Raw genomic sequence first — 27,993 nt, 5'->3', positions numbered from 1 at the left:
GGATACATGGCAAGCAAACAGCGAGAAATCCAGTTACAGGTGGGCATGACACATCAACAAGTCTTTACTGGGTGCGTTGTCCCTTGAAGACCTTTGACAGCACCTTCCTTTTTGCAGGAGACCATCAATAATCAAAGCCTGTGGGAGGAGATGTTGCAGAACAAAGGCCTAACAGGTACTGGGGCTCCGCAGGTGTTCGCCATCCGGAGTTGGATCCAGGGCACCTCCAGGCACCCCAACATGGAGCACCACTCCCCACTTACCAGAATAAAAAGCTGCTCTGTTTTTACCCTGCCCCTGCCCCAAAGATTGCGATAAGCTGCTACTCTAGACTCTTTGAATCTGTTCTTTCACAAATATTATTATCTTCTAGTGATCGATGTTTACCAAGCCTGGTGTGGACCTTGCAAAGCAATGCAAACCTTATTCAGAAAATTGAAAACTGAGCTGAACGAAGATGAAATTCTGCATTTTGCTGTAGTAAGGCTTTCATTTCCATTAAACTATTATTTTCTTGTTACTTTATAGTCTCTTTAAGGATTGTCTTAATTCAAACAATCTGTCAACTCTTCAAAATGGACAGTGTTTAGTTAGCAGTTTTACTCTATATTTAATTCTACTGGATCTGAGAACGAATGTAATTTTTATCCCATTCCTATAATACTGAGGTTATTTACCATGGTTGTGAACGTTAGAAAAACATAAAAATGGTTATCTGTCTATTGCCTTACTTCTTTTCACTTGACCATATGGTGTGTGTTCAGAATAAGGGCTGTAAATGCCTTTTACTGGAAAGCACTGGGTAGGACTCTGGTCATTTACCCAGTTAATTGCAAAATGGTAGCGATTTTACCCTCCCTTATTTGCCTCCCACATGTGACAACGGATTAAAATATTACAGCCAAACTCATTAGGGTCTCATGAGTCCCCAATGTATTGATTATTCAGTTTATCCATGTCAAATTATCAACTGCTTAGAGCTTTGTTGTCTAATATAACCACTAGGCATAAATGGCTTTTGAGCACGCAAACTGTGGCTAGTGTAATTGTATTAAATTTATATAAAGAAACAGATACTCCATTCGGTTATTGTAAAACTTTTAAAATTATTTGGGACAACCTGGATATGTGAATCTACCTCTTTGACTGTAAACTTTATGAAATCTAATTAGAGATCAATTATTTATGATTAAAATCTGGCCCACAAATTGAGATGTACTCTAAGGGTAAAATACACACTAGGTTTTGAGGCCTTCATACGAAAAAAGAATGTGAAATATCCCATTAATTTTTTACATCGATGATATGTTAAAATGATCATTTGGGGATATACTGGATTAGGTAAAGTATATTATTAGATTATTTTCACCTGTTTTTTAGTTGTTAAATGTGGCTACTAGAGAATTTAAAAGTATATATGTGACTCACATTCTAGTTCTATTGGACAGAAACATGTCCAGACCAGTTCATTTCATCACTATGTCTATATCACTGGGAAGTGCTAGTAAACTCTTTCCAAAATATGCCCTATTCATAATGCTACCATCTGTTGAAATTAACAACAAAAAATTTTGAGCATTCTCTCTGAATGGTTCCTCTTTTGTGTGAGCATATCCAACTGTAGTATATTCACATAGATCGATACTATTTTTCTGCTATGATCAGCTCATCAACAGTGAAAAAAATTTTTTAAAGTCTCCAAACCTCTGCTGGGCGCAATGGAGGGGCGCCCTCTGCTGGATACTTTTTTTCCTGCAGTTTATCAGGGAAAGGGATCCTTTCTGAACTTGTAAACTTAAGTCCAAAATTGAAACCTATGAGGTTCATTACGTATTGAAATCACCCTAAGCTGAATGGTCAGTACCAAATTTTTTCTATTATGTGCCCCTTTTAAAAGACTTGAAGACTTGTCCTAACATTGTGCCTATACATATAAAAATTCAGTAAATGTTTTATATTATAGTTTTTAAGGAATATTACCAAATGCTTTAATTTTTAATACTTTATTATAATATAAAAATTGCAATGATGATGGCTAGACTACTTTTAAATGTAATCTTTGGCTACTGTCTTTTAATATTATAGATTAGTTCCTTTCAACAATAGAACCTACTTTTTTAAAAAGAAAGAGAGAGAGAAAGAAAAGAAAGAAAGAAAAAGAGAGAAAGAAAAGAGAATGATGTAGAATTCAATATGCCAAAAAAAGAGTACAACACAGCCCCTCTGGCTGGCTGACACAGGGCTGAGGGACCTTGGCTCGGCTCCGCCCTCACCATCCTTGGCCACGGTTGAGGCACCTCTAGAAATCCCAGTTTGAAAACAATCACCTTAGGTTCCAAAAAACGACTCTTATGTAGAAGACCCTACAACACAACGTATCCTGACAGCTGGCCCAAGGGATGTTATGTTAATACGCAGGAACATACTATTACTTAGTATATAGTTGTTGGTAATCAATTTAGGACAACTTGAAATTTGTGAGAAAACTTTAAAATCAAAGACTTTGAAATCTGACCACCAGTTTATTCAAGAAACATTTAGGAAGCTCCTTTTTATGCATGGCCCTCTGACTGATAAGGTGGGGGGTGACATGCGAGGGTGAGCATAAAACATCATCTCTCTGTGCATGCAGCTCTCCAAAGAGAGATGAGCTAGGTCCCTATAATGGTAGTACAATATTGAAAGGAACTATAGGTGCCCGGAGAGAAGGGTAGTGAAGTGCTATGTGGAGGGGAGATGATTTGCGGCAGGAGGGTCAAGGCAGAGTTCTTGGAGAACATTGGAGCTGGGTTGGAAAAGGAAGGGCAGGAGCAGGTAACAAGGGGGAAAGTGCAGGTGGTGTAACGCAGACCACAGGAGCTGAGTTTAGCTGCAGGCTGGGTAAAGATGAACAGTGAGAAGTAAGGTTGAAGCCAAATGATGCAGGGTCTGAACTGCCAGAATGTGTAATTTGATTCTAAAGACGGCTATAACATATTCATAAAATGCTGTAGTAAACATAGAAAAAAGTATCTCTGCATTTTTTGAATATAGTACATCAAATGACTTGAGTGTAGCGTCCTTTATCATTATATGAAATAATCTTTTTCAGGCGGAAGCTGACAGCATTGTGACTTTGCAGCCATTTAGAGATAAATGTGAACCTGTTTTTCTCTTTAGTGTTGTAAGTATATTTATCATCTCAAGTGTATTATCAGATTCCAATTTGCAGCTAAAGAGCAAGTAACATTGTACAACTACTGGAACTGTTTTCTGATGACAGTAACTGTAGACTTTTTTTTGCCTTAAATATGCTTGTCAATTAAAATATTTATAACTTGACCTGTAGGAGCTCATAACGGATTGAGAAGATTAGACTACCACACACTTAGTTGATCAGGGAAAAGAAAAATAAAATGGTATTTACCTTTCCTAGGGAAATATCAGAGACTTGTATGATGAATTATTACTTACAGGAGTGAAAAATTGGAAATGTCTTGGGTACCCAGTGGAAGAGAATTGGTTATAAATATTCATGTATACCAATACGAGGAAGTATTTGTATGATCACTATCTTGTATATCGCTTTTATCTCTGTATTTACAAATGCATAGAAAGAAGGTAGGCAGTGTATTCACCAAAAGTTAATAGTAGTTTTCTGTGTATGGGGAAAGGATGCATAATTTAAATTTTCTTCTTATACTTTTCAATATTTTCCAAATATTCCAAGATAAACACAACTTTAATAATCAGAAAAACCTTATAAGTGCTGTTTCCTAAAAGAAGACTATCTGGGTAAGTACTAACTTGTGTGATACAGAGCACACAGCTGAAGAATTGGGATAGTAAGGAAACACCTCCCAGAGAGGGTTTGGGCTGTTCTCTTGTTGTTGAAAAGGCATTTTTTGATATTATAAATAATTATTAAAAAAACACTTCTCAGATATAATTTTTGCTTTTGTTAAAACAATAATCTTACAGCTATTTCTGGGAGGTGAATGACTGGGTTAATTGAATTTAAAAAATTACACTGTAGATCTTGCTGTCAGTTGGCTAGGAACTGGCTAGGAAGGATTTGATGATTTATGTGAGGGGTCAGCCAGCTTATTTGTAACGGACCAGAGAGTAAGTGTCTCAGCTTTGCAGAAATACTATCTCTGTACTGGGACATAGTTTGCTGAGCCCTGGCCTAGGTGTCGTTTAGGTAACTGCACGAGGCAGAAGTGGACGCGGCGGGCTAATGGGACAACCGGAAGGCTTTAGTAGCAGCAGCAGTTGGGAGCCTGGGACTGAGGAGGAGAGGCTGGGCAGGTGGCCACCATGTAGCGTTTGTAGCTCTGGGGCGGCCATCACCTGCTGAGCGAGTCAGATCTGAGCAGCAGACCCCTGCCCACCCTGAAGACTCTGGCATGTGGCCCAAAATCCTCCTTTCAAACCCACGTGCTGCCATCACTCTGGGACTTCAACATCCTGGCCTCTCGATTCTTCACCTCCTAACTGTCAATGAAATTTCCACCGCACCTCCTCCAGTCACGCCTCAGACTTTGTTATCATCCGTTGCTCCCTGTTCAATGTTCTAATTTAAGAATCTCCATGGGAAATTTAGGCAATATTTTGTAATAACTGCAAATGGAAAGTAACCTTGAAACATTGTATAAAAATTAAAAATAAAAAAAAAAGAATCTCAATCTGTGACCACAAAACCACGTTTGCAGTGGGCAGCATTCTTAGCTGACAGCAAATTCATTCCAGCGTCTCAGCAGGAAGGGCTTTTTCAATGGATATTAGAAAGCTCTTGGCGGTTCCTTTTAGTGGGAAATAGTAAATAGAGTGTCAGGTTTCATTCAAACCTTTCTCAACTGGAGCCTTCTTATGGCCTTTGAATATGATTAAATCTTTCCAATGAAAAGAAATAATACCTCTTTTTGATACCACGTCCCTCTCCAGCTACCATTCGCCTCTATGCTTTACCTCACAGCTAAACTGCTCAGAAGAGTTTCTATATTTATTTCCACTCCATTTCTTCTCATCCCATTAATTCTTCAACCCATTCAATCTAACTTCTTTCTGATTATTCCACCAAATTGGCTGTTGCTAATGGATCCAGTGACCAGCCTGTTGCTAAATATAATGAATGCTTTCAGGTGCTCATCGTTTTGTACCTCTCAAATGCAGTAAATGTGGTGACCATGCCCTCCTTTTTGGAACACTTTCTTCTTTTGGCTTTTGTGACTTGGTTTTCCTTTTGCTTCCTAGATGCTACTCCCCCTCCCCTTTGCAGGTTCACCTTTGCAGGTTCACCTTTCTTCATGCAGCCATTACATATCAACTTTATCATGCTATATACTCTCCTTAGAAAACTTCTTCGACACACAGTTTCAATCATTGCCTCATATATCAATAACTCAAGTTCATGTCTTCAGCTGAATCCTATACTTTGAGCACCAGACTGGTGTATCCAACTGGGCCCTTGATCTCTCCTCTGGTGTCTCAAGGGCATCTCACAATGAACTGGTCCAACAGCAGACTCCTGGGCTTCCCCATCCCCATTGGAAACGTTATTTTCTAGAGTTGCCTCATTTGGTGAATAACATCTCAACTTACTCAGTTTCTCAAGTCAGAAACAGAAAAGTCATCGTGGTGACTTCTCCTTACCTCACACCCCATGCACACCAGACCTTGGTCCTGTTAATTTAACTACCCAAGTCTTTCTCACACTCGTCTGCTTCTTTCCCTTCTTTCCATCTCCAACAGCACCGCCGTAGACTGAGGAACCGTCTCTTCCATCTTTACCTCTAGAATAGCTTCCGATTTGTATACAAGCAGCTTCTCCTGCTGCACCTCTAACCCTTTCTCCATATGGTAGGTAAGATGATCTTCCACGGATCTTTAGCAGTTCTAATTGTGGTCCCTGCCTGTGTTTAAACATTCAAAAGGCTGCCCACCGCACTTAGGATAAAGGCAGCATCCTCCCATGACCCAGAAGGCTCTGCACGGTATGGCTCCCCCTAGCTGTTGGGCTTCGTCTCATACCAGGCATCCCCTCACTTTCTCCACTGGCCTTCTTATTTGCCATATTCCCTTCCAGCCGTAGGACGCTTGTGGCTCTATTCCTTTTGCCTAGAATGCCCTTTCTTCTCCTTTTTATTTCTTAACCTATCCTTCACATTTTAAATTCCTGATATTGACGAAGTACCTTTGCTAATGTTCTTGATCAGAACAAATTCTTATAGATGCTCCCAGCTCTCTGTACCTCTCTTGGTGGTACCTGTCATGGTTGTTATCTCAAATGTGTTTGCGGGGTTGGTTTTTTTTTTTTGGTAATTTAATTACATTAGGTACCAGGACTATTATTCCGTACCATCATGCCTGATACAATGCTAGTAAACTGGTGTTTAGTAAATATGTGTTGAAAGACAGACAAAGGGAAGTAGTATCAAAAATAATTAGGGGGAGTAGTGTTGGGAGGCCTGTACAGAACCATTAAAATTTAATGCAGCGATAGCCTGTCTTTGGTTGTAGGAGGGCAGATAAATTAGAGGTAGAACTCAAAGAGCTGGATTTACCAAATGGAAATACTTTTATATCACGAATACTTATTTTAAAATGACTAATTACAGTAGCTAAAAAGGGATTGGTGGGTCAGGGTGGGGTGAGTTAGTCCAGCTGAAGTGTTAATTCTTGACCCATTCTGAAAATGAGTTTCCTTCCCGCTTTTGCTTCCCCTTACAGAATGGCAAAATTGTGGCAAAAATCAAGGGTGCAAATGCACCACTTGTGAGTCAAAAAATTATTACCTTGATCAATGAGGAGAAGAAAATTGCAGCAGGTGAAATGGTTCGACCTCAGGTAATACTTTGGATTCCTGATAATTTTATTTTTAAAAATTAGTTTTAAAAAAAGATGCATTATGTCTTTTTTTGGTTTGTTTTCCTAAAGCATTTCCCCTAGTTTTATAGCTATCTAGGTGTCTAAATGGTGCAACCTTTCTTGGGAAGTATTTTGGCAATATGAATCAAGGGCCTTAAAAAACACATGTATCCTTTGACCGAGCAATTACACTCCGATAATTTTCCTTAAGAAAATAATGAAACAAATATAGAAAACGATGTTTATTTCAGTGTTGTCTATGTTATTAAAAATTTGGAATTAACCTAAATGCCTAGCAACAGTGAATAGATGACATAAATGCCTGTAATTTATGTCATAAATTATACAAATTCATACAGTGGAATATTATTTAGTATCTTCTAGCTCTGTTTATTGATATGGAAAGAGGGCCAAGATAGACTGACAAATGAAAAATAGAGTATTATTTAATAGGATGCTTAGAATAAGATCCTATGGGTGTGAAATGTATTACCTGTGTAATAATAAAATATTTTAAAATTCAGAAATGAACCATAAAGCATGTAGAGATATGAACATAATAGCATAAGAAAGTAAGCCATATAGGAAAGTGATCAGAAATATAGGCAGATAAATAGGAGTGGTTGGTGTTATTTAAACACACACACATGCACACAAAACAACAAACAACAAAAACAAGAAACAAAAAATAGAGACTAGCTGAGAAATACTGAAGAATAGAAATAATGAGAAGGTATAGGCTCGAACTTGTATTAAGTATTTACTATAAAAAGCGTCAGTTTAAATCAGGAAAGGATAAAAAACTCACAAAACAAACTTAGTAATATTGGGTTAACTATTTGTATAAGAGATTTGTATTATTTCCTCATATACATAAACAAATTTCAGATGAATTAAAGAGCTGAATGTGTTGAAACAAAGCATGAAATATTAGAAGAAAATATTGGAAAACATTTATCTTGTCATAGGTTGAGAAAGGCCTCGTAAGTATAGTATAAGGCAGAGCTATCAAAAAAGAAAAAATTGATAGATTTGATTATTTAAAAGTTTGAATAAAATCTAAAAGGAAAGCAGCAAACTTGGAGAGAAGCTTGCACTGTGTATCAACGTGCTAATATCCATAGTGTGTACAAAGTACTTTAAAAGTATTAAGGAAAAAAAAATGAACATTTTGACGGAAAACTGACAAATGACAAATATGGGGAATTTACATTTAAAATAGTGATTTTTCTCACCCAAGGACATTTTTCTGTACATTTTCAGGTTTTCTTGTTTTTCAGGGAATCTTCGCCCTTCCTTTCTCTCCGTCGCCCTTCCTCCCTCCCTCTTCCCACTCCCCCTACTTCTTTTTGAAAATTATAGTAACTAGAAATTATTGTGGACTTACTGTTTGCTAAGATTTTCAGAAAGATATCCTCATTTAATCTTTTACATCCCACTTTTATCGATATCATTGACAACTAACATTTTATTAGTTTAAGGTATACAACATAATGATTTGGTATATGTGTATACTGGGAAATGATTACTACACTTAGTTAACATTTCATGTCACATAGTTAATTTTTTCTGAAAAATTTTTTCATGATAAATTTTAAGATCTACTCTTTTAGCAACTTCCAAAATATACAATACACGTTATTACCTATAGTCACCATGCTGTATATTACACCCACAGAACTTATTTATCTTATAACTGGAAGTTGTATCTTTTGACCTCCTTCACCCAATTCCCCTACTCATCACCCTCCGTCTCTGGCAGCTACCATTCTGTTCTCTGTGCCTATGAGTTATTTTTTCCAGATTCCACATATAAGAGAGATTATGCAGTATTTATCTTTCTCCGACTTATTTCACGTAACATTAATGCCCTCAAGCTCCATCCATGTTGTCACAAGTGGCAAGATTTCCTCCTTTTTTATGGAGGAATAGTATTTCATCATGTATATATATATATCGTATATTTATCCATTCATCCATGAATGGACACTTAGATTGCTTCCATATCTTGGCTACTGTAAATAATGGTGCAATGATCATGGGAGGGCAGATAACTTTTTGAGAGAGCGATTTCATAGCTGGTCATAATAGTCTCTTAAGATCCTTTGTGTTTCTGTGGTATCAGTTATAATGTCTCCTCTTTCATTTCCAATTTTATTTATTGGAGTCTTCTCAGTTATAATGTCTCCTCTTTCATTTCCAATTTTATTTATTGGAGTCTTCTCAGTTATAATGTCTCCTCTTTCATTTCCAATTTTATTTATTGGAGTCTTCTCAGTTATAATGTCTCCTCTTTCATTTCCAATTTTATTTATTGGAGTCTTCTCTCTCTTTTTTTTTCCTCACAGTCTAGCTAAAGTTCTGTTTTGTTTATTTTTTCAAACACCAGCTCTTAGTTTCATTGATTTTTTTTCTATTGTCTTTTTAGTCTCTCTTTTATTTATTTCTGCTCTGATCTTTATTTCCTTCATCTGCTGACTTTGGCTTCATTTTTTTTGGTTTGTTTTTTCTAGTGTCTTAAAGTGTAAAGTGAGGTTGTTTATTTGCGATCCTTCTCTTTTCTTAATATAGGCTATGAACTTCACTCTTAGAACACCCTTGTTGCATCCCGTAAGTTTAGGTATGCTGTAATTCCATTTTCACCCATCTCTAGATTTTTTTTTATGTCTCTTTTGATTTCTAATTTGACCCACTGGTTGCTCAGTAGCATGTTATTTAATCTCCACATTGTGAATTTTCCAGTTGTCTTCTTTTAATTGATTTCTAGTTCCAGACCATTGTGGTTAGAAAAGATGCTTGATATGATTTCAGTCTACTTAAATGTTTTGTGGCCTAACATATGATCTGTCCTGGAGAACGTTCCATGTGTGCTTGAGAAGAATGTGTATTCTGCTGCTTTTGGATAGAATGTTTGGGATATATCTGTTTAATCCATCTAGTCTAACATGTCCAATGTTTCTTTACTGATTTTCTGTCTGGATGGTTTATCCATTGCTGGTTCTACTGAACCCAGGGACACCAGCCCTGCTGGGGGCCAGAGCCGGGCTATCAAGTGCTGTGTCCTCGGAGTAACAGCCACAAAAGCCAGGGTACCAGATGTGCACACAGGCTATCTTCACAAAGACACTAGTGACCTGGAGCGGGGCAGAGGGAGAGCATGAAGATGGCCCCTGCTGGCTTCCCTGGTCTCTGGAAAGGATTGCTGTCAGCCCTAGACCTGTGTTAAATTAGAAGCCTGACCCTCAGGCTATAGCTTATCAGATTTGCAAATAGGCCCCTGCATTGAGCCCTGGGGGGATAGCCACAGGGAGTCCAGCACAAGCCAAGCCTGTTAAGAGCTCAGTTTACTATAGTCTGGATGCAAGCCCCAGGGCTTTTACAGCCAGGCATTTGGGGGCCCCATCTCTCAGTTGGAAGTCTTAAAACTGAGGTCACTAGATGTTGGGTTCAAGCCCTTCAGTCCTCAGGGAGATGCTGGGAGTTGTGAGTTCCCTCTCAATTGTATGTTGCTGTGCCGGGGAGAGTTTATGGCGAGACTGTGACTCAGCCTCTCCTACCCGATTCGGTATGTGTTCTTTTCTCATTTGTCTGATATGTAGGAGTCGCTCAGTTGGGAACTGTTCCACAAGCAGCTGTAGGTTTGGTATGTCTGAGGGAGGAAGTGAGTTCAGGAGCCTTCTATGTTGTCATCTCGAATATGAACCTGGAGAAACCTTATGAAGTATTTATGAACGATAAGACAGGCTTAAAAACATTATGTCCTTTCCTTAGAAACAGGCAACGAGTAGGAGGTAAAAGCAGAATTTGAAGTCAGGCAGAACGACTTTTAAACACATTCTTCTAATTGCTACACTGTACCCAGCTTTCTCTACGTGTGCGCTGTACTGTGGCTTTATTGTTGCTCTTGCAGAATGACATCCTGTTTTAATGAATAATACTGGGTATGTAAGAAATTTATTAATATCTTATGTTTATTTTATATTACTCCATTTTGTTGGACACTTCTATTATTTAGTTTTCTTATCAATTGCCTTGTCTAGCGCAGTAATAGTAATAAAATACAAGCCACGATGTGAGCCACATACGTAATTTATAATATCCTACTAGTCAATTGAAAACAATAAAAAAAGAAACAGGTGAAATTAATTTTTAAAACATCTTTTCTTACATCCAGTATATTAAAGAAATTGCCATTCAAAGATGTACTCAATATAACTTATAAGCTTTTGCACAGCAAAGGAAACCATAAACAAAACGAAAAGATAACCTATGGACTGGGAGAAAATATTTGCAAATGATGTGACCAGCAAGGGCTTAATTTCCAAAATATACAAACAGCTCCTACAGTTTAATAACAAAAAACAAACAACCCAGTCAAAAAATGGGCAGAAGACCTAAATAGACATTTCTCCAAATAAGACACATAGAGGGCTAACAGGCACCTGAAAAGATGCTCAGCTTTTGGATTACTAGAGAAATGCAAATCAAAACTACGATAAGATACCACCTCACGCTGGACAGAATGGTGATCATTAAAAAAATCTACAAATAATAAATGCTGGAGAGGGTGTGGAGAAAAGGGAACCCTCCTACACTGTTGGTAGGAATGTAAATTGGTGCAGCCACTGGGGAAAACAGTATGGAGGTTCCTTAAAAAGAGCTACCATATGATCCAGCACTCCCACTCCTGGGCATATACCCAGACACAACTATAATTCAAAAAGATACGTGCACCCCTATGTTCACTGCAGCACTATTTACAATAGCCAAGACATGAAAACAACCTAAATGTCCATTGACAGATGAATGAATAAAGAAGATGTGGTACATATATACAGTGGAATACTACTCAGCCATTCAAAAGAATGAATTAATGCCATTTGCAGCAACTAGAGATTTTCATACTAAGTGAAGTAAGTCAGAAAGAGAAAGACTAATAAGCATATGGTATCACTTATATGTATAACCTAAAGTATGACACAAATAAACATATCTACGAAACAAAAACAGACTCACAGACACAGAGAACAGACTTGTGGTTGCCAAGGGGTTGGGGGGAGGGATGGATTGGGAGCTTGGGATTAGCAGATACAAACTATTATATATAGAATGGATACACAACAAGGTCCCACTGAATAGCACAGAGATCTATACTCAATATCCTATGATAAACCATAATGGAAAAGAATATGAAAAAATAATGTTTTATATATATATATATATGTATAACTGAGTCACTTTGATGTACAGCAGAAATTAAACACAACATTGTATATCAACTATACGTCAACAAAATGTTTAAAAATATATGTACTCAATGTAAAAAATAAGGTATTCCAGATTTATTTTTTCAAACTAAATCTTTGTAATGTGCTGTGTATTTTTCATTTATAGCGCATCTTAATTTGGACTAACCTCATTTCAGGTGCTCAAATACAGCATTATGTGGTTAGTAGCTGCCCTGTTTGTCAGGGCAGGTCCAATAAATACAAGGCAGGTCACTTTGAAGTTACAGCTGGCATAATTATCGTATTCCTGACTATAATAGGAGTGAATGCTTTCAGTGTAGTTATTTCCAAACATTTTTGGGTCTATATTCCATTGAGAATCTGAAATTCTGCAAATCTCTTGCCCCTGAAATGTATATATGTAAATATATAAACCTTTCAGGTCGTTTACAGAATCACAGAAGCACTTTCAGGACTTCTCCAGAAATTAAGAATCCCCCATCCTTCCTAGTGTTTTACTCTATAGTAGGAAATTGGCTATTGTTTTGAGAAAGGCTTTTTTTTTTTTTTCATAAGTTAAGGAAGTATCTTTCTGTTCCTCCCAACCACTGCGCCACCAGGGAAGCCCTCTGTTCCTAATTTACTAAAAGCAATGGTCAGGAATGGATCTTGAAGCGTACAAATGCCCGTTCAATCTTTACCATAATTATGTTTATTGCTTTCTTACTTGTTAATCTCTGCTTCTTTCTTATTTTATTCCTTGTGCTCTTAAGTTTTAAATATTTTGTTTTTAAGCATTTTCCATACAGCACATATATGCGTTATTTCTCATTGTCTCCCCACTCTGTTTATTCCTAATTTTATTTTAGTGGGAAGGTTGGGGAAAAGTAGTGTTAGATAAATGCAGGCACATTTCCACTTTACTTTCTATCCCTTGGATTATAAATATTGATTAAAAACAAAATTTCTAAAAACTCTTTCACTATCGTATTAAAATGTAACTGTTTTATTTCCATTCCTTTTCCACAGTATCATGAAATTGTGTTTGTAGACTCAGATTCAGAGGATGCTGGGGAAGCAAGCTATGGAAGTGTTGGTAAGTAAATCTACTTTAAAGTAATAGTGAGGGAAATTGTGTACATGGATACTCATTACAGCATCACTTGCAGCACAAAGCTGGTAGTGACACCAGTGTTAATTGATAAAGGACTGGTAGCATCAATGATGATTTGTGCGATACTGGATTCAGCTTAAAAAGCAATCTCGGGCTTCCCTGGTGGCACAGTGGTTGAGAGTCCGCCTGCCGATGCAGGGAACGCGGGTTCGTGCCCCGGTCCGGGAAGATCCCACATGCCGCAGAGCGGCTGGGCCCGTGAGCCATGGCCGCTGAGCCTGCGCGTCCGGAGCCTGTGCTCCGCAACGGGAGAGGTCACACAGTGAGAGGCCCGCGTACCGCAAAAAAAAAAAAAAAAAAAAAAAGAAGCAATCTCTTTTGCTCCCCTTGCCTTGCCTTTGGTCTCTGTGCCTTGCCTTCAGAGGTTACCCTCGATCAGGGGCTCCTGTGCCCTGTGAGTAATCTGGACAGCAGTTTCCTCTTATTTCATCCTTCATCATCTTCCAGAAACTTGTAAAAATAATTTCTTCCTTGATGACCCACACTCCTGGTTTACTTTAAGATGAACAACTTCCTGCCTTCATTGGATTGTCGGAGTGGGCGTGTTAGTGTGTGTTCATACCCTGGAGGGAACAGAGGCAAACCGCTTGCTCAGTGAGCTATTCTGCACTAAAAGCTCATCATCAGAATGTGTAGATAAATGTGGATAAATTCATAGATGGTAAAGCCATCGGTTTGTAATGTTTGCTTGCACTGAAACTGTTGTCACTAGTGATACTGAGCTGGATGGATCATGGGTGCGATTCTAATGCACGTGAATTGTATTAAAATAACTAGTGCCGGGAATTCCCTGGCGGGCCAGTGGTTAGTAGGACTCTGTGCTCTCACTGCTGAGGGCCCGGGCTCAATCCCTGGTTGGGGAACTAAGATCCCACAAGCTGTGTGATGCGGCAATAGAATAGAAAAAGTAGAGTAGAGTAGAGTAGAATAGAGTAGAATAGAATAGAATAGAATAGAATAGAATAGAATAGAATAGAATAAAATAGAATAAAATAGAATAAAATAAAATAAAATAAAATAGTGCCCACCTACTCTTTCTTTTCCGGCCTACTGACTACAAACTCTTGTGAATGTTTCTCCTGCATGCAAATATAGGAACTGTACTTTGATTCTAAGTAGAAACTCTTTGGTAGTTGCAATGCCATAATAACAAAGCTGTTGAGGGACAAAAATTCACTGGACATTAGTAGTTTACATTTCTAATTGCCAAATCCTTCATTCTCTAGAGTCTGTGCCAAGAAAATGAAATTCTTCTATTTTTTTTCCTAGACCAACTATACAGCATTGCCATTATCAAACCCAATGCTGTGACTGCTAGAAAAGTTGAAGAAATTAAAGAAAAAGTAAGTGATATTTCCCAAGAATAGTTTAAATTAATTGTAAAATTAATTTTTAAATTAACTGTAAAAAAACAATCCCTTAATTTTCAATTTGGAGACAAGCTTGTTATTTAGAGAAAAACAGAATATAATGAACTTCTGGTTCATTTGAATGAATGTTTTGTCTTCTTTGAATATCTTGTCTTACAAAGGCTAGACCTATTCAACATCCTTATTTAAATAACTCTGCTCTACCAGCATCCAATATAAATGATAAAAATTACAGTTCTTGCATTGGATTGTAACAGATTTCTTTGTGTTTAGTTGTTAGCAGTGCAGACTTGTATAAGCTCACATCAGCTTGCTTTATTCCCTGTGTGTTGTCACAAACATATGGTCCTTTTTAGATACATGATAACATGAGGAAGCATTTAAGGTTTTGCTTTTAGAGCCCAAAAAAAAATTTTTAGAGCAAAATTGCATTCTAAACCAAAGGTCAGCAGACTTTTCCTATAAAGAGCCAGACAGTAACTATTTTCAGGTTTGTGGGTCATGTGATCTCTGTCACAGCAGCTTAACTCTGCCATCATATCGAGAGAGCAGCATTAGACAGCAGATAAACAAATGGGCATGGCTGTGTTCCAGTAAACTTTGTTTCCAAAAACGGTGGCAGGCCAGGTTTTGACTGTGGGCTGTGGTTTGCTGACCCCTGAACAAAGATGTTGTGTTGAAACAACAAAATTGTATTGAAATTTGTAAGAATGTTGCATGTGCTACAGAGGAGGTCCCATGGGGAACCATGTCAGGATGGGCTGGGTATCTCTTGATGAACTTCCCATCATGCATTCTTTCTTCAGCCAAAGCAGCAACAATTAAACTACTATAAAGCAGATGGTCCATTTTATACATTGCTATACTTGGGTGACATACACACTGAATTTGTCATTAAATTTAAAAATTTTAAGACAAAGCATGGCTGCATCTTAAATTCTATCCTTCCCTGTAATTTGGATATTTTTGTTGCCATCAGAATAAGATATACTAGATGACGAGTTACAGACTTAACCAAGGAAAGCCTTAAAAGAAGAAACTGAAAACAATTTTGAAAATAGATGGTTAAGAAGTACCTGTAAATGTCTGTCTTTTGAATGATTCAGAAAACTATGATGTCTTTCTTGGAATTCAATTAGATTTTTTTTTCTTTTTTCATCTTGAGACAATTCACTTAAATAATAGAAATATTGTGGAATCTCTGGTTCAAGCCGTGAAAACCTAAATACTAGGGGGCATGAAAAGGACCTTCTTTGTTTACTTATTTTGGGGCCTCTTCCAACCTCGTGTCCCATGGATTGTGCTGAGGCACAACCATGAAATGCATTCAAATCTGGGGGGTTTATTAAGCCTAGGAAACAAATGTCCTTGACTTGTTTTACCTGTGTGGTCCCACGACACACGTGGACCTGACCATGCTCTCTAATTGAAGATTATCGATGCAGAATTTGTCATAGAAGCAGAGGATAAGAAAATGCTCACTGAAGAACAAGTGAGGTACTTCTACAGCCGAATAGCAGACCAGGTAAGAAAGTTAAAAAAGCCATTGTGTTGTCAAATACAGTGGATTCCCATAAGTTTAAGATCCTCATTATAGAAAAACGAATGAGTCTGACCAAGCAAGTAAGCTCTAGGTGTCCCTGTTGGTGTCCATATCCTGGTTAATCCAAAGATGGGGACTATGGAGAAATCTCCAGTAGAAATAGAGGCAGCCAGGCAAAAGTGGATGCACTGATTGTGTTTTGTTGGAGCGAAGATCTCTTTATGCTATGTCCTCTAAGACTCCCTGCATCAGCCCTCAGGAAATGAATATCCAGGCCTTTCCTGTAGGTCCTTATCCCAGGCTGAAGGCTGCCTGTGGTAAACTTCACAGGAAAGCTTTAATCCTTTCTCTACCTAAAGGTACATCCTTTCTGTCAAGCTATTTTTTAGATTCTCTTTTGCCTGGGGGCAGTGCTTTGTGTTAGAAAGTGCAATGGCTTGGGGGCGTCAGGAGACGTAGCTTCTAGAAATGCACTGTTCAACATGGTAGCCATTAGATACATGTGGCCATCTGAACTTAAATTCATTAAAATTAAATAAAGTTAAAAATTTGGAGTCTCAGTGGCGGTAGCCACATTTCAGTGCTCAGCAGCTGTGGTTACATATGCTGGAGAGCACAGAACATGCTGGTCGTCACAGAAAGTTCTACCGAACAGCACTTTATAAACTAGCCGCACCACTCAGACAATCTCTCTTGGCCCCGGGAAAGGGTTGGACCAGCTACATGAGCATCACCTGGGAACTTTTGAGAAAATCCAATTCCTGGGCACCCTACACCTACTGAATCATAGAGTCTGGGGCTGGACACCAGAAATTTGTGTTTTAGCAAGCCCTCCAGATGATCTGGAAGCATCCGGCAGTTTGAGAGTAGTTATCAGACTATCTTTAAGATCAGTCCCTGCCAGCTGTGAACTTCTGTCCTTCACAGATGTGTTTGTTAACAGGAGGACTGTGTGTAAATTTCTCTTGCCCAGTGATCATGAAGGGGAAGATGTCCTTGACTTGGGTAGGGGCCACCATGGTACTCTATCCATTTTGGGAGCCTAATAATATTATTTTATTTTATTTTATTTTGTAGCCTGGCTTTGAAGATTTTGTTTCTTTTATGACAAGTGGCCTAAGCTATATTCTAGTTGTATCGCAAGGAAAGGAAAAACGGCCTTCCTGGGATGAAAGTGAATCTAATTCTGAGGCGGAATCTAAAGAACCACGGGATGACCACGAGAAGACGGCCAGGTCCTCGGGGATGAAGCAGAAGAGGGAAAGGTAGTTCCAGACCAGGAAACGAATTGTTTACAATGTGTTAGTAGGTAATGGAGTGTAATGTCCAAATATCACAAATCTAAAGACAAACATCTTTAGGGACTTCCCTGGTGGGCCATCTGGTTAAGACTCCGTGCTTCCACTGCAGGGGTCACAGGTTTGATCCCTGGTCAGGGAACTAGGATTCCTGCATGCTGTACTGCATGGCCAAAAAGAAAAAAAAAAAAAAAAAAAAGGACAAACATCTTTATGTCGAAGCTACAACTATTCCTTCCAGTCTAAAATTTTATATATTCAACAAAGCTGGAGTTGCCCTCAGAGTTTATGTCAAGAGGATTACAAAGGGAAGAATTTCCCATTTGTCTCTCTAATGCTGGGCGCACCAGTCTGGCCTCCTGGGGTAGAACGGGACCAGGCCTAGTCCCTCCCAAGCCAGCCCCCTCTCCCGTCTCTCCACATGCCAGTTCTGCCTCTCCGTGTCCTACAGAGACACCAAAGTACTCTGCCCTTTTACTCAAGGCAGTGAGTGAGTGGTGAGAAACTGCTAACAACTAAACAGTTGTATATTTTTGTTAACGGTTTGTAAATATACGAAAGTGAACGTAAGTCATTTACAGACTGTTGGTTTTATGTGCTTGCCATTTGTGCCTTCTATTCCTCTGAAGATGCAGAAACTCCAGTGCTCACCCCATGAATTAACAGAGCCATGTCTGAAAGGGGGGTGAGCAGGACCAAGTTCAGAGTAGCTGAGTCCTGAGGCTTCGTGATGTGTGTCTCCCCCTTCTGGGTAGCCCACCTCCATTGCATGTTTAGGCTGAGCATCTCTGGAACTTTCCTTGCTGTCTTATTAATAAGTTATAGTGGCTTTTCTTGAGTAGGTCCATCTGCTGGTCCCTAGCGATGTCATAATTTTTAGGTAGCAGGGAGACCCTAATATCATTAATTTCCAGTTTGAAGTGGGATAGAACAACTCACAGGGTAAATCAACTGCTGACAAAGGGCTTTGTAAACAGTAGTAGTTACCCTGTGAGTTTTAAGGGAAAATGATACTTAGTGGTTAGAGAGCAGGTTTGGGTGGGAAGTGTTGGGCTCAAAAAGATACCAGATTTCATACCAGAATTTTGGAGCCATTTCTTTAAAAAATTATTCTGTGAAACACTATTAACACAGCTGGCATAAGAGGAGTCAGTGTTCCACTGGTGCTGTTATTCAGATAGGTGTCTACTGCATCCAACTTTTGGAAGCAGTTGTCTCCAGTTTTTCAATATGCATGTAATAAGATGAACAATTTAAGCACTTGGCGGGATTGGGGTGGAATGAGATGTGTTGATGTTATTTTGCAAAGTCTGCAGTATTTTCCTTTTAATGGACATCCTCTTTTCCTTTGGCCTGTGTTTATCCCGAGCATTGACCCAAGCAGGCAGCACGAAGTGGTAGGGAGCATGTTTTCCTGGGAATCAGTTTTCACAGCTCTTTTTCTGCAGACATGGCCTAACAGGTGCTGTAAACTTCCACCTGCCATTTTTTAAAGTAGAACCAGAACCTAAAGGATCAAGGACATAAACTCTCATGTAGAATAAAGAGTAGATATAAAGATGGAAGGAATATAGTCAGGTATATGGCTGTTATACTAAACACGAGAAGGTTAGCTATCCTGTCAAATATAGAGATTACCAGATTAAGGTCAAAAACAAACGAAATTAAAAACCATATAATAATAATTGATGCAGACAAAAATCATCAGTGGGTGCTAAATCCACTGTATGAATAATATATGCATTTTCAAATAGTGTCCTTTCAGATTTCTTATTATTTACAAAGTGGAAATTGTAGCTTTTCAATGGAGAAAACTGGGGGATACCACTCTGACCATGTTAATATCACCAATAATGGGAAAAACTGACAGTGTGTACCTCCTATTGTGATGTATACTGGTGTGGTATTCCCAAAGTATCATACCCAGAATGTAATAGGAAACTATGGGGCCATTCCATAGTTTGAAACCATCCAAAATGAGGAGTCTATCGTACAAAGCAACTGGCCTGGAGTCTTCAAAATATCAGTATCATAAAAGACAAGACAAAAGAGGGAGGAGATATGATGTATGTATACGTATAGCTGATTCACTTTGTTATCAAGCAGAAACTAACACACCATTGTAAAGCAATTACACTCCAATAAAGATGTTAAAAACAAAAAGAAATTAAAAAGAAAAGACAAGAAAGACTGAGCCATTGTTAGAGGTTGAAGAAGCCTAGGCACTTCAGGCAACTGCATGCAATGTATGATCCAGGATTAGGAAAAATTACTATCGATAGGAGAGTATTATAAAATGGCTGAAATTTGAATATGGACTGTTCATGAGATAATAGTCTTATATCAGTGTAAGCTTTCCTGAGGTATTTAGGAGGGTGAATGGTGAAAATATCTGCAGTCTATTCTTAAATGCTTAAGCCAAAACACACACACAGACACACACACTCTCATTGGGGGATGAGAGAGAAAGAGAAAGAACAAATGTGACAAAATGCTGACACTTGTTGAATCTAAAGTTCATTATCCTGATCTTGCAATTTTTCTGCCAATTTATATTTTTTCAAAATAAAAAGTTTTAAAAACTGTACTCATCTACATTCTACTTAGAAGAGACAAAGAAAAATTAAAAAAATAAAGGAATGGTAAAAAAATTAGCCAGGAAAAATAAAGTATTAGAATTGAACATTAAAAGTGTTAAACTTGATAAAGAAGGACATGATGTGTAAGAAAACATTTATGAAGAAGAGTAGTCAAAAAATGTATGTCCCAAACAACATAGATTACATAAAGATACAAGTACCAGAAAAACAAAGAGAACTGGATAAAAATAACTTTATGGTCAGAGATCTCAATACACAGCAGACAAAAAAGCAAGGGTATATAGGGATGGCAAATACATATTCCATAATTGTGTATAATAAATGATCTATAATATATGAAATATGAATATATAACCTCAAATCCCACAAATAAATTTGCTTTGTTTACAAAGAAAACCTTAACAAATTTTTAAAAATTAAGATCTCACCGCATGCATTTGCTGATTATAATCCAATAAAGTTGGAAATAAATAATAAAATGATCCAAATGTCTTATCTATTTGAAAACATGAAATGTATTCCTAAATAAGCCTTGATTCACAGACAAAATTAAAAGGAAAAATAGAAACTATCTGGAAAGCTTTACATAGAGGAAAGAAAAAATTTTTTTAACATATTTTATTTTGGTCTCCTTAAAATCCTCTCATGAAATCAAACATACATGATTTCATGTAACTGATTTTTGGATTGGTTCAATAAAGGTGGAACTAAATACATATTCTTTGATGTGATAGAGAGATATAACTTACCTTTATGTGAAATTCAATATTTATTTGTTTTACTAAACTCTAATTTATTTGTGAACATATTATCAATTTTAATTTTCTGGCATGATTATTAAACTTCAGTTTATAATTATATTTTGGACTTCAACAGTTTCCAAGAATACCTAGAAAGACAACAAATATCTCAGTTTTGTGATGTTGAAGAGAATATAAGTAATACTAAGTTTATTGATGTCTTCATCCCTGATTTTAAAAAAATTAAAGGCATAAAATTAGAAAAGATACTGGCATTACTTCGACCAGCCCTCTTTAACAAAAGGAAAGGTAAGGAATAAAGTATAAATTGTTTAACTACTTTGTCCATGGGATTTGAATAAGCTCTAGTATAATTATATTAAAAGATACGAGGGCTTCCCTGGTGGCGCGGTGGTTGAGAGTCCGCCTGCCGATGCAGGGGACACGGGTTCGTGCCCTGGTCCGGGAAGATCCCCACATGCCGCAGAGCGGCTGGGCACGTGAGCCATGGCCGCTGAGCCTGCGCGTCCGGAGCCTGTGCTCCGCAACGGGAGAGGCCACAGCAGCGAGAGGCCCGCGTACCGCAAAGAAAAAAAAAAAAGATATGTACTTAATTATTTTGTTTTCTGAGCCCTAGCACATCTGAGAATGTCATTATATTAACTTTATGTGTGAAATAAAACTTATCTGACTATACAATTTTTTTTTTTTTATAAATCCCCCATCCCCAAACCTATAGATTTTGGTCCACTGAAAAATTGGAAATGGCATCATAAATTTGATATGTTAAGAATATTATTCACCTTAAATTAAAATCTAATAAGCTATTTTTATAAACTTAAATTTCACATGAGAATGAAATGCATTCTATGTCCTCATGATAATACAGTCTGTATTGTGTGTATAACCAATAATCTAGCACTTTAAAACTTATGACGACTTTTTATTTAGAGGATGTTTTGAATATTATTCAAGATGAAGGCTTTAAAATACTGATGCAGAGACAAATAGTGTTATCAGAAAAAGAAGCAAAAACACTGTGCATGGAACAGGAAAATAAAGATTATTTTGGAAATCTTATAGAAAATATGACCAGGTAAACAGATTGCAGGTTGAGAAAGCACAGTCTGATTTACGTTTGAAGCATTTAAACCTCTTAACCCTGCTTTCTGTACAAGTTGCCAAATCCCTCAATGCTGTAAAGATGTGCTGAGTCTACTTCTTTGCCAATCTCCCTCCCATTTTGATTCCCTGCTCAACTGTGTGTCTTCTCTGGTCCTCCTGGAATGTTATTAGAGTAAAGCAAGGTTCTGGGTGAAGCCCCTGGAGTCCAGTTGAGTTGAATGCTGGAAGCCAGAGTGTGCAGCATCCTGAAGTCCAAGTAAGAGAGCTGTGACTGACTCTCAAGGACTTTGGTAATCCTAAAGATCACTAGTCCTAGGAGACGAATGGGATGCTAGAAATCTGTCAGGTTTCTAGAAGAGTAAATGAAACAGCAGCTGGGGCAGAAAGCCAGCAAGGGTATATAAATCAGCAGGAGCATGGGGACGATATAGGGACCACCCTATCAGAACCAAGTCCCTTCTCTTCCCTTCCTTTCTCCGCTTCCATTCTTTTATGAAGATGCTCTCGAGAGTACACCAACAGAAATTAATTTCATACTCTTGATAAAAAGGGTTATTTTACTTTTTTCATCTAACAAACACACTTGTATTATCTACCTATAAATAGCTACAAGCTATCCTTTCATTAACTTTGTTTCTTCTTTTCTAACAGCGGTCCATCTCTAGTCCTTGTTTTAGTAAGAGAAAATGGTTTAGGACACTGGAAACAGTTAATTGGACCAAGCTCTGTGGAAGAAGCCAAAGAATACCTTCCAGACAGGTATGATTCACGTCATGGATCTCAAACTTTTTTCATGGGAGCCATGGTGATTTTTTTGGGGATATGGGGGTATAGGAACCAGAGCTCTAGTCCAAGGTTCTCTTCTGAGGCTTTGCAAGAGAAGGTTGTGGGCTGCTTGGTTTGAGACTGGTAGGTGGTAGCTACCCAGCCAAAAGGCCATATCTTGGCAGACACATCTGCCCCATGCACTAGTTAGGAGAAGTTCTTTTGAGAAGCGTGTGATAGTTGCTTCAGATCCTTTAATTGATCACAACCATTTCAAGACAAAAAGGGAACCTTCTTGCACTTGTTGGTGGGAATGTAAATTGACACAACCACTATGGAGAACAGTATGGAGGTTCCTTAAAAAACTACAAATAGAACTACCATATGACCCAGCAATCCCACTACTGGGCATATACCCAGAGAAAACCATAATTCAAAAAGACACATGCACCCCAATGTTCATTGCAGCACTATTTACAATAGCCAGGACATGGAAGCAACCTAAGTGTCCATCGACAGATGAATGGATAAAGAAGATGTGGCACATATATACAATGGAATATTACTCAGCCATAAAAAGAAACGAAATTGAGCTATTTGTAGTGAGGTGGATGCACCTAGAGTCTGTCATACAGAGTGAAGTAAGTCAGAAAGAGAAAAACAAATACCGTATGCTAACACATATATATGGAATCTAAGGGAAAAAAATGGTTCTGAAGAACCTAGGGGCAGGACAGGAATAAAAGACGCAGACGTAGAGAATGGACTTGAGGACACGGGGTGGGGGAAGGGTAAGCTGGGATGAAGTGAGAGAGTGGCACTGACATATATACACTACTGAATGTAAAATAGATAGCTAGTGGGAAGCAGCCGCATAGCACAGGGAGATCAGCTCGGAGCTTTGTGACCACCTAGAGGGGTGGGATAGGGAGGGTGGGAGGGAGGGGATATGGGGATATATGTATACGTATAGCTGATTCACTTTGTTATACAGCAGAAACTAACCCAACAATGTAAAGCAATTATACTCCAATAAAGATGTTAAAAAAAAAAAAGTTTCAGGACGATGATTAACAATATGTAGCCTACAATTTGGTAGGAACATTTACTAAGTTAAAGTACTGATGAATCTTAGAACTTTGTAATCAGTTCAACCCTGGCATGTTAGCTGTCACCTAGGCAGCATTTTAAAAATATTTTTTGATCTTAGCTGTTGGGCTTGGTCTCAGCTAGAGGAGGGAGATAGTATCTCATGCATTTCCATTCCTGGCATGCAGCTGATGGAAACAAACTGAATTGTAATTCGCTTGAATTCTTTGTGCTGACTTCAGAGTAGGACTGAAGTCAGGGGAAGAAGAGCCCTCCTTTAAGTGAGCAGGAATAAAGATGCTTTATCAGGCACAGCAAACTTGCATACCCACTGCCACAATAAATAACAGGACTAATGAAACATCACGTATATAAAAGTTGCAATGTTTTCTTTTGGGTAGGAGATCATGAATTGCACTTGTCCTGAATGGATATATTTCACCCCTCCTTTTAGCCCTACTCACTTATGTCTTTGCTCCTGTGCCAGACAATTGCTGTAAAGGATAATATGTGTTGGACACTCTTTATGTGGAATGAGCAGGGTGCCACAGAACCTCTTAAATGAAATGTAGCAGAGAATGCGATACATGGCATCAGAGAGAGGAATTCCTATCAATACCTGGCCTATGCATGTAGGCACACTCTTCTAGAAATCGTGGTTCCACGTGTGGAGGCTACGTACCAGCATAGAGACATTTTCTCCAGGTGAAGGAACTCAGTAATTGCCCCTCTCCTCCCCACTATTATAGTGAGAGTTCCCATCCTAAGCCCTTACGACCCCTAATGTTGCCACAAGTTCACAATTACTCTTAACTATTATTTTTGATCGGTCCCCGTTTTCCAGGTTGCTTTAGAAATAACTCCTTCAGCAGAGCTCTGCCCTTTCCTGCCCTTGGGCGTCATAGTCTACACTCCCCATTGCTTAATCTGAAATACAGTCACTTGCATGCAAGAGAAACACAGCAACCCTCCTCTCCCATCCTTACACACACACACACACACACACACACACACACACACACACACACACACACTTTTTCCAATAACCACGTCTAACAGCCTAACAGAGGGGCTGCTTGTAGTTCTCTGCATTGAATGGAGTCAGTGCTGATGATGGGTTAGGCTGTTTTTATCATTCATTGTGCAAATCCCCCATCCGTGGCAATCACAGGCTCCAAGCGTCTTAGTCTGCTAATATCTTCAAACCAGAGGTGTGAGAACAGCCAAGGGCTGAGTGGGAGGGTCAAGTTGGATAACGAAAAAAGGAAATCTGAAATGGTCACTGAAACCAGAGAGGCAAGAAGAGGGTCTTTAAGTTGAGGACAGAAAGCCAAGTTTCCAGTGATGTCAGCCTATTAACAAGAATGGAGGTTATTCACTGTGGCTGGATTTTGTGGGTCGCTTGCTTAGGACTGTGTGTGAAGGGCAGAAAATGTAATGAGCGATAAGTATCTCCTCTACTGAAATATAAATAGATGGAGAGACAGAAAGAAGAAGGGGCAACTGAAAAACACTGAGGAACGATAACTGATTTTAGAGGTATGTATTCACCTATCATACAGAAACGGAACCAGAATAAACTGTCTACCCCAACATGGATTGCCCATTACCATCAATGTCACTCCTGCCTCTCTCCACAAAGCCATCCTGTACTCTCCTCTTTTATTGCTTTTGCTCACCTGGAGGGTTCCACTGCAGTGTCTCCTGGATTCAATATTTATAATTTGGTATCTTTGATATAGGGTCAAATGACGTCTCTAGTGCTTGATATTATTTAGTGATGAAAGAAGGGGAAGGAATATTTATTGACAGCTTAATATGTACCATATATTTCAAATACATCATCTGATTACATCCTCAAGACCTCCTTCCAAAACAGGGTTTATTATCATATTTATGTTTGAGACAACTGAAGCAGAGAGAAGGGAACTAATTGCCCAGTATCACACAGCTAACAAGTGATGCCACCAGGGTTCTATAGTCTGTGCTTTTTCACTGCGCCAGGGCGTTCATTCCATCTTTCACAGCTGTCAGTCTCCATTATGACGATTACTGAAATGTTCATGTCCTTTCTTCCTAACGACTGTTCCTCCCTGGAAGGAAGTAGCATGCCCCAAGCCACTCTGCAGTTACTTCCGCTTGCACGATGCAAACATGAATAGTTTTACATTGTGTTATGTTGTGTTATATTATATGTCATGTTATAAGTTTTTGACTTGACTTCTTTTTCAAAGTTTATGCGCACAATTTGCAATGGAGAGTTTGCCTATCAACCAGTTGTATGGAAGTGATTCACCAGAAGCTGCCGAAAGGGACATACAGTATTTCTTTCCTCCTGAACACACTGCAGCACTGATTAAACCTCATGTAACACAAGAGCAAAGAGGTAAATATATAAAAATAGAGCCGATGTATACATTTTTCTTCAGTTTTGTGAAATTTTGCAAACTGCAGTAAAGTTGAAAGAATAAAGCAATGAGCACCTTCATCGTCACGAGGGAGTGCTCCAAGTTTAGGCTGTTGGTGGAATTTTGACCAGATTGACTTCATTTAGTTCCCGTAGTGGTGCCCTGCCGGTTCAGGGAGAAGAGCTCAGAGAGGCTGGCCCTTTCAATCCACATGCAGCAGGAAGTTCCTTGGCATGTGCAGCACAGGGATGAAAACACGTGTTCACTTTTAGCCCAGGAGCAGATTTCCTCCCAGATGGATTCTGGAAAGATGGATCTGAGACTGAACATCCGCGTTAACATACTGAAGTTCTTCCGAACGTCCAACTGGTGCTTTTTCAGTTTAGTTTAGCATAGTTTTGGTTTTTTAAAACCACTGGATTCAAGTAACAGTGTGATCTTCCTTAGTTATTTCAATCCACTTGAATACGGAGCAAAAATAGAGGCAGTCTGCCAAGACTACCAAATATCTGTTTTCCCTAGAGGATATCCTGACGCTTATCAAAGAGGCTGGATTTGATATAACACAGATGAAGGAGACGCTCCTAACTGAAGAGGAAGCGGACAAAGTTTATTTTAAAATAAAAGGAAAAGCCTTTTATAAAGATGTATTGGAAGTTTTATCGGAGTAAGTTTCTGATATATAGGTCTTTACATTATAAAAGTGGTAACTGTTCATTGTAGAAACTTTGAAAAATACAAAAATTCATGAAAATATTGCATTTTTAATACAATTCATGAAAAGACACCCTGGTAGTATTTGGAGTTCTTTTTTTTTGTCTAATTCCTTTTTTCGTTCTCTGTTTTCCTCTCTCTCCTTCCTTCCTTTCTCTGTTTTTTTAGGTTTTCACATTAGATATAGAGGCTATCTGATTTGAAATCCCTGCTTTGGCAACATATTTAATCTTTGCCTTAGTTTCCTTATCCATAAAATGGGGATGATAATAGTACCTACCTCACAGGTACGAATGTGAGGGCTAAGTACTTCATATACTGAAAGTAATTTACATTGAAAGTAATTGGAATAGTGCCTGGCACGTATCCCTGCAATTAAACTACAACACTCTTCTAGCACAAAACGCTGTTGCAAGGGAATTCTCAGGCGGTCCAGTGGTTAGGACTCCCAGCTTCCAGTGCAGGGGGCACAGGTTCGATCCCTGGTTGGGGAACTAAGATCCTATAAAACGCACGGTGCAGCCAAAAAAAAAAAAAAAATTAATAAACAAAGAAGAAAAAGAAAGCACAAAATCACACTGACAAGGACAAAGAATAAGGATGAGCTCTCTGGATGGAGCTGTGGCATTCTGTCTTTAGCTGTGTGTGCAGTCTCTACAGTTGCCAATAGCCCAAGTCTTCTGAAACCATTGTTGTTTGCAGGGGTCCATCTTTGGTCATGATCCTGACCAAGTGGAATGCTATTTCAGACTGGAGACGATTGATGGGTCCCACAGACCCAGAGGAAGCAAGATTTCTGTCCCCAGACTCTATCCGAGCCCGGTTTGGAAGAAGTATGTTGAAAAATGCTGTCCATGGAGCTTCTGATATGCAGGAGGCAGTGGAGGCTATTAATAGAGTGTTTGAAGACTTTGTTGCTGAGAACCCTGAGAAAAACTAAAGTACAGTACCTCTTTAATTATTACTCTATCCTCTTTTCTTGTTACAGTGGCTGGGCCTAAGACAAGGCTGTTGTGGAAAGACCAGACCTTTTCCCATGTCCCTCTATTAAACCTCACCTGCCAGACACACTCTGCGGTTCCACAGCAGC

The 27,993-nt window shown here is 38.6% G+C and overlaps 2 protein-coding genes across 2 annotated transcripts in view; one reads left to right on the top strand and one right to left on the bottom strand.

Annotated features, from left to right (window-relative positions):
• PNPLA8 (patatin like domain 8, phospholipase A2) overlaps positions 1-27,993 on the bottom strand; it is a 134,468-nt gene that overhangs the window by 98,861 nt on the left and 7,614 nt on the right. The gene's annotated exons all lie outside the window — the stretch shown is intronic.
• NME8 (NME/NM23 family member 8) lies at positions 7-27,893 on the top strand (the record flags this gene model as incomplete). The annotated part of the gene is made up of 15 exons (XM_082846247.1): positions 7-39; positions 118-175; positions 374-480; positions 3,092-3,163; positions 6,712-6,828; positions 13,107-13,173; positions 14,521-14,594; positions 16,054-16,146; positions 17,242-17,429; positions 20,939-21,111; positions 21,754-21,898; positions 22,579-22,686; positions 26,016-26,167; positions 26,712-26,856; positions 27,606-27,893. The coding sequence occupies 15 exons, from the start codon at positions 7-9 to the stop codon at positions 27,841-27,843; spliced, it is 1,770 nt and encodes a 589-aa protein (XP_082702373.1). The 3' UTR covers positions 27,844-27,893.

Source organism: Leucopleurus acutus (assembly GCF_964270905.1).
Source record: "Leucopleurus acutus genome assembly, chromosome: 9".
Classification (NCBI taxonomy): domain Eukaryota; kingdom Metazoa; phylum Chordata; class Mammalia; order Artiodactyla; family Delphinidae; genus Leucopleurus; species Leucopleurus acutus.
Note: the sequence above shows the minus strand (reverse complement) of the source record. Positions and strands in the feature narration are given on the sequence as shown.